This window comes from Pinus tabuliformis, chromosome X, assembly GCF_031772625.1.
Source record: "Pinus tabuliformis cultivar Carrire ecotype Pingquan chromosome X, CPIR1, whole genome shotgun sequence".
In the NCBI taxonomy this organism is placed as follows: domain Eukaryota; kingdom Viridiplantae; phylum Streptophyta; class Pinopsida; order Pinales; family Pinaceae; genus Pinus; species Pinus tabuliformis.
Window position 1 is genome coordinate 1,602,489,927 of NC_142308.1, and position 8,283 is coordinate 1,602,498,209.

The 8,283-nt window shown below is 36.6% G+C and overlaps 1 protein-coding gene across 1 annotated transcript in view; it reads right to left on the reverse strand.

Annotated features, from left to right (window-relative positions):
- The window catches only part of LOC149146165 (thioredoxin-like protein AAED1, chloroplastic), a 51,142-nt gene extending 43,410 nt beyond the window's left edge, over positions 1-7,732 (reverse strand). Inside the window, exon 1 of the mRNA XM_089448320.1 lies at positions 7,163-7,732. Coding sequence (XP_089304446.1) covers positions 7,163-7,510 — 348 coding nt within the window. The 5' untranslated portion in view covers positions 7,511-7,732. The remainder of the gene's footprint in view (positions 1-7,162) is intronic.
- Between the last annotated feature and the right edge of the window lie 551 nt (positions 7,733-8,283).

Consider the following 8,283-nt stretch of genomic DNA (forward strand, 5'->3'; position numbering starts at 1 on the left):
TACTAATCAAAACAAAAATATAAACCCTTCTAGAATATCGCCCTCCCTTTAGATCCACAGGTACGAGTTATTTCTGAGCTATCTCAAAGATACGTCATGTATAGTTAAAGTGCACGACAATTAGGTTTCCACTTACAAAAACAAAATTGCCCCAGTGGATCATAATCCAAGGTAAAACCAAGACAAAAACAAAGAAAACTTACCTTCAATTTAGGTTGTTCTGTTCAGACATTGAGAGCCCTAGATGTTGTCCTTAGAAGGCCGAAAGAGTCTTCCTTGGGTAGATCAAAAAATTCAGAGCTAAGTCATAAGAATAGTTTGTTATATTGTTGTAATTTGAGAGATGAATTAGGCCTTATTTTATAGGTCTAGGATGGGCTTCTTAAAGTGGGCGTTGGAGTAATTTATTGGAGAGAAATTAAATATTAATTTTATTTAAATTAAAACCATGAATAAGGTGTTTTAGAATTAAGTGTTAGAAACCCATTGTTAATGTTTAGGAAACCCATTACATATTTTAATGTGTAGGAAACCCATTATATTTAATGTTAGTGACTCTAAGATTACTTTGCCATAGGGGTAACTATTTATTCAATTACCTTTATTATTATTATTATTATTATTTATAACGTGCTTTGCCTTAAGCTCTACTAAAATTTGAAGTCAATGATTGGCTTAGTGCATATGGTCCTACCTGAGTGTGAAGTCAATGATTGGTTTACTACCTTTGGATCTTGAAGTTATTCAACTTATACGTGGTGAGATTACAATGAGAATCCCTGTCATATATTGATAACCGTTGGTGAATAAGGTGTCATGTCTCTACCCCCGGGGTTTTAGCCCACAAAATTGGCTCTTCAACTTTAAACTCAATTTTCTCTCAAACCGGAAGGAACCACGGGGCATACCACATATCAATAGAAACATCTCTTCGAGGAGAATCTAATGACCTAGATATTCAACACAAACTCAATGGTTTGACCCTTCAAAAACCCTCGACAAGGTCGGGGTACATCCTCAGTCCAGGGAACCGAAACCCTAGGACTTGGGTTTTCAACCATCCAACAATATAACTGCCATCTTAATGTAATCTGGCAATTACTAGATAGTGTTCATTAACCATTTGACATCAATGACTAGTGTTTTTAGTCAAAGTCAAACCCAATCAACTCCATGGGTTGACATCAATGACAACACCATCCAACAAAGAGTCCCAAAGAAGAGTATATTTGATCCCATATCCAAAGATCTGTTGACTTACCATTGTTTTCAAGCCCATAGTAAGCTTTCCATCCTCCATTTATCATTCTCAATGTTATAATTTCAATTGAGCTTGTGATGGATATGATTCCAGATATTTGTATAAGGAACTTCTTCAAAGTAGTTGTCATATATGAAAGTATCATATGTGATCTTTTTGGATTTAATTATCATGAGTTAGTTTTGTCAATCTTAACAATAATACCCATCTTGGAGCAAAAATCTTGGAGAAGGTTTAATTGCTTACCAAGATCATAACGGCTCCTCACCAAGAGAACAATATCGTCAACATAAAAGAGAAGAGTTATGACTGTACCATTGAGTGTGGAGCCAACACAACCTGCATCTTCGAAACACTCTTCTCGCTTATCAATGTATATGTCAAAAAGGGCAAGGGATAAAGGACACCCTTGCTTGACTCTAATATTGCATTTAATTTCTTTCAACCAACCCTCAACAATCCTAAACTTGGCAATAACATTCTCGTACAACCTTGTCACTACAAACCGCAACTCGAGAGGAACCATTATCTCATAGAAACAATGTCAAAAGTTTTTCTAAAGTCAACAAAACAAAACAAAAAGAGATCAATTTTATTATTGCAACATTCCTCTACAATGATCTTGAGAGTAACAAAGGCAGTCCATGGCTAAATGAAATCTCCTAAACCTAGCATGGCCTTTAGCTCTTTTACCGTGGATTTCTAGCTTATAGGCTAATCTTCTTCTCCATAATAATTTTGCATAGCTTGGCTAAAGTATGGCTAATCATAATTGATGAGCCTTAGTATCTCAACAATAATTTTGAGACTCCCAAAGCTGCCAGCTTTAATTATGAACTGGGGTTCGTACAAACTTAGAGGTGACAGTGTTATATGCACAATAGGTCAAGTTCTACTCATGCCACCTTCAAGCAAAGGATCAAATCAATTCATACAGAGACCACTCCTTCAACTAGCTTAAAGAAAAAAATTGCATGAAAAGAGAGAGTTCTACTCTATTTGCAGGAATGAAAACATTATTCTAATTGCAGAAATGAAAGTGATATTCATCCAAATGTAAAGACTGACTCTAGTTGCAAGAATCTAAAGACTATGCTAATTGCATAAATGAAAAGTGTCAGTCTACTTGAAAAATGTAAATCAATACTCTATTTGTAGAATGTGGAAACTTGCTTTGAAAAATGAAATTTGATCTTTTCAACAACAATGCGTGTGACTAAAATCCTAAGAAAGCATGAATTCAAGAATCGGATCTAATCTACTTTGCATTGGTGAATCACCCTTTTTATCACTATGTCCAAGGAAACTCAGCTTTAGTAACATAATCTATGTACATTTCATAAGAAAACAATCATTGTTATTCAAATGTGGAAATTTGTCTTCTAATTCTAATCGTTATTTGTACTTGCCGTGAAGGAAAGGTGGGTCTAGAGTGGTCTTTGGTCCCCTCCCCAATCATGGATTCAGAGCCTAGGGATCATTATTCAATCCCAAGAGGAAAAAATAAATATCCTAGAGCAAATCTAGTCAAGTTTGGACGATGCTACGAGACTGATACAGAATTGCAATAGGATGCTATAAGGTTTCCTTGTTTTGCTATGGGATTGGATCTGTGAGCATCCTGAGGGTAGAAAAAGTGTTCTGGAGGTGGAGAGAGGTAGATGAAGGTGTATGAAGGCTATGTCATACCTTTGCCAAGCTTAGCGCCCTTCACAGGCCCATCTTGCACAAAAGAAAATGCTCACGGTGTCCTTTAATGACCCAGAAATGTGGTCTCGGTGGTAGAGTTTTGAGGGCAATGTGAGATGTCAAGGAAGAGGTTGATGATGAAAAAAGAGATGTAGGATGAGTGTTCCAACCCTGCAAGCCACTGGTAGTACCTGTAGACCAACAATCAATCCCTTCTTGTTCTTGAAAAGAATGCCAAACCAATGATCAAATTGCAACAGAACAAACTAGGCAAGAAAGGATGAGTCAAATTTTATGAAATCAAACAGAGAAGGATGAGTTGAATTTTATTTCATTAAGAACTAATCTACCTTACAACATGCATCTAATACATGAAAGCTTGAGAGAGAGATGATTTTAACTCCTAGATTGCAGAAACAAAGTATGCAAGAGAACAATGAGCTAAAGCCTAGCAATCTACAAAGGAAGACAACCACATATTTTTGGCTTGTTGTTGTAGACTCCTCAACCACACTTCCCACAAGAGAGGTGGTAATCAGGTCTGCAACCACAATTTTTCTGGCAAGTAAACTTCTACTAAAACAAAGAAGGAAATGTTGCTACTAAAATAATGCATAAATAAGATACATAAAGAGAGATTGGAGCCTCTAGGTTGGGCCCTAACCCAAGGAGACTCGGCCCTCTTACACAAACTCAGATGTAAAACAATAGTAGACCTTTCATTATCATAAAATGGATTTCAAATACATCATGCAAATGAAAATGAAAATCACAGTTTCAAGCACTTGGCTCTTAGTGGCTCTCCTTGCTCCAAAAGTTCAAATCCTAGTGAGCCCTTGGGCTTATTGATTTATACAAAGATGACTAAGGGGCAACCTCCTTGGAAAGAGGAATGCTTCCCTCCAAAATCTTGAAAAAAAGTAGATCTAGCTCCCTTAGATCCATGCAATTACTTGAGTTCATTGGCTACCAGTAGACCTCGAGCTATTGATGAGTGATTCAAGGGATCAAGTTGAGTTGAACAAGAGTAAATGTAGGGGACAACCCTCCTACATCTCCTCTAGATGCCTCCAACATGCCTCCGTATAGTAAATGCACTCAAAAATGTTATTTTTCCTACACATTAACCACATTAGGTCACGAATTATGACAAACACCCTTTAGTCTTCCTATTAAGCATATTATAGCCAAAGAGATGTTAATTAATGTGAGAAAAAAAGAATATATATGCTAGAGGATAACAAAATGGCCTTATAATATGCCTATTGATGGGGCCCATCAATAGTGGTCCTATAATTAGAGGAAATGCTTTTATCCCCGCATTTAAAGATAAGCACAATGAGGCTATGCATGTAAGGCTCAGAGAAGCCTTGTTTAACTGCCAAATTGAATAGTTTATATATGTAAAGGGTGAGGGTAGGCCCTTTCATTTTAAAGGAGGATTGTAAAATTGCTAGAAAAGAAATTAGGGATGATCCTGACAAATATTTAAACTTAAAGCTTGACAAGATAAATACATACAAAGCTCTTATTAAAAGGAAGAAAACATACTATATAAATAAAAAGCACAGGGGCTTAAAAATCAAATCTGAAGTGGACCACTTAGAAAAAATTGCCACAAAACCTATGAGGTTGTACAGATCCATACAAGGCTATATGGTGCACCAAGAGAGGTTAGGAAGGGCCTACCAAGTAGATTGTATAAATCGAACCTGAAAAAAATCACTTAAAACGAACTCCTACAACAAAAGATATTAGCTTCGAAAGAAATAGCTATACCTGGTAAAAAAATTAGGGCTGGTAAACCCCAAACCTAAAAAGTGCCGAAAAAACTTTAGGTTAAAAAAAATATTAGGCAAACTAATCAAAAAATGGGCAATGCAAAGTCAAATTTCACAAACCAATCATCGATCCTAGCTTATTTCATATTCCTGAGCCAACAGTGAAATTAGAATTAAAAAAAAAAACCAAACTTGTAGCGAAAATGTCCATATCTAAAGAGAAGTCTTAATGGCTACTATATTGACAACACAACTACAAATGAATAATTTCTCAACAAATTAAAGAAAATGTTGTTACAAAAATAATTACCAAAGGACGTAGAAAATAGTAACCAGTGCTAAAACAATGTGAGAATATTGAGAATACGAATTAACATACAACAATATAAAACATACATAACCTTACTAACCTCACCTCCTATGTGTTGAGAAATCTAGGGCATTAGCATTAGGTGATTTCTCTTCCATTAGTAACTGCTTGTGAATGCTTTTTACTTCTTTAGATTAAGATCTTCTTCTTCATAGATTATTAGTGTTCTTCTTCATCAAACAGTAACCAATAGATGAACATAAATAGATTGTAGGCCCAAAACCTCTCACTCTGTGAGAGGAAAACCCACACAAATTCTTCTTATAAAGATTCCAATTGAGGAATACCAAGACCAAGACCCTTGACCTATTAGCCACTCCAAGACCAAGACACTAGTTCTCTTGACTGTCTTCTCTTCTTCTTGACTCCTCTTTTGCTTCGACCTTCTTTGCATCAAGACATAGTTATCATTGTGATCTCATTGTTGTCTTCACATAGAGATCTCCTTCTCGTTGTTATATCCTTGAGAACTTGCTTCGGTGATAGTCATCCTTTGAACTGACATGGATCCATTACTTGTAACTGTAATGGCATTCTTATTGCTACCATATAATCACTGTGAGGACCAAATCATATTCCTTAAGATAGTATCGAATCTGAGGCTGGCACCGAAATGCATGACTGTGATGCAATCCGAACTGTCTCATATCCCTCTTTCATTGCCACTGTAATATGAACTTTAGAGGAATCTGAATTGCCTTGACAGCACCCAAACTCTGCCTCTGTACCTTAGTTCGAGCTCCTTCTGTTCTCTCATCCGAATTCTGAGATATCTGAATTCTGCTCTCTCATCTGAATCACAGAGATGTCCGGATTATGAAATGTGTCTAATGCGAAGTGCCTACACGCCTATATATAGTCGTTTGCCCATCAATATAAGTTGACCTGTCATTTCGAATAGATGTGTTTCCTTATAATGTGAGCAAACATGAGTTTCTTATGCATCTTAAGGACGACATGAAAAGTGGAACTAGTGCTTGTCATTGTAGGGCTTCTAGACACCTTTATTGACTCAGATACATTGACACATGCTCAAGAAAAGCTCTTTATTAAAAGCGGAGTACCACCTCTCTAAAAAGGAGGAGGATCTTGAAAATTTCTTTGAGATTTCCCTAAGAGGTTGACTCTTGTCTTTGATAGGAAAAAATATCAACAATAGTGCAATCACCACTACAAAACCAATGGCTCCTTTAAACCATATGTCAAAGTAAGTTCATCCTAAACTCTCCAATCCTATACAAAATGAAAATACGTAAGAGTGAAGTCTACAAAGGACCGGGCATGGCCGACCATAATAGGCCTAGGATACCATAACACATAACACCACATAGCCTACAAGCTTTGACTTGCATTCTCTGAACTTAAAATGGTGTAGCCGACAAAAACAAAAAAAAATGGCTATAGGTACCTTGCTAAAATGAAAGTAACATATTCTATGGCCCCAAAATACATTTTTGGCATCACATTGATTAATCAAAACATCTGCATGGCACTCCCAAACTAAAAGTCAAGTCTCCATCCATCCGGGTTTAAAGAAGGTGATGATGCACTGTTAAAAACAATTACAAGGATCCAACTTTAAAAACTTTTAAATTTTAACCACATAAATAGTATAATCCATCAAGCCCATAAGGCGTAGAACAGTCAAGAAAGAGTAAAAACACTCCTAAATTTTAACCAAATAAATAGAACCATCCATCGAACCCATGGGTAGCACAGTCACGATAGAGTGTACTAGGCACTCCCTGTATGAAAGTCCTTGGTCCAAAACCAAATGGGTCTAGCTAACCCCAAAAAGTAGAACCATCCAGTTCTAAAGGAGATGATATTGCACTGTTTAAACCCCCAAAAAGTAGAATCATCCATCCAGTTCTAAAGGAGATGATATTGCACGGTTAAAAACAATTGCCAGGACACCAAGAAACTCCTAAATTTTAACCGAATAAATAGAACCATACATGGTTCACTGAATGAAATAGAATTGTTAAGCATGCGGATTGTATATACATGGAACTTGCCGTTTGTGTAAATAAAAAGAGAATAAAGTGAAAGTTGATTTACATTGTTTTGGTCCCAGAGGTCTTTGAACAGCACAGGTTCTCCACTGGCAGTAAAAATGTTGATGGGGCCAATCAGGTCTGCTTCATTATAAGATGTAGATGCAGAGTCGACCCTGCATATTACACTGCTCCTCCTCTTACCCGCAAATGCAATGCTCCCCACATTCTCAATTCTATCCGGATGAATTAAGGACAACGGTGATCTTCTGCCTTTACATCCCACATTTATATTGGCCCCGAGTACCAATGATGAAGAAGATAGGGTACCCACGTGACCGACAGGCTTCTCATATGACGCAGAGTAGTGCAGGTTTGTGCTAGTTGCCTGCAACAAGGATGCCACCGCCATAGCTTCTGCAGTTCAGCTGTCGTGTACACACGGCCTCTAGGTAGCCTTCCCTAGGATAAAGTGGCATAGAAAGATTGTCATAAACGTGTCGCGAATTTGTACGTTTTTATCATTTATAGATTGTGGTTTGTGCTAGTTGCCTGCAATAAGGATGCCACCGCCATAGCTTCTGCAGCTCAGCTGTCGTGTACACACGGCCTCTAGGTAGCCTTCTCTAGGATAAAGTGGCATAGAAAGATTGTCATAAACGTGTCGCGAATTTGGACGTTTTTATCATTTATATTATCATTTACATTTTTGCGTGCACGCCGCACATCGTTTTTTTTAAATGTGGAACCCTACAATATATTTACCTAGTTTTGTTTTTTTTAAGTTCAAAGTTATATGAGAGGGAGTTGTTTTTAGTGTAATTTTTTGAATTTTTTGGTGTCAGAATTTGGTGGAAAATTTTGAGGTGAAATTTTGATTTGTGTTATTTAAACTAGTTTTTTGACTGTATATATGGATTCAACAAACTGAAAAATCCTTAGGGCACTTCGATTGTGTAGGGGTTACTTATGAAACTTGTGATTTCAATAAATTTCTGCGAGATTTTAGAGAAATTAGACTGAAAAACCCACCTGAAAAGCTTCCAAAAAATCACACTAAAAACAACTCGATAAGAAAGTGGTCTTTTTTTTTAATTCCCAAGTATCTTCACCATCGAAATTTTATATATAAATTTGATATTTGGACATTTTGTGATTTTAAAACTAAAATTATTATTATTAATA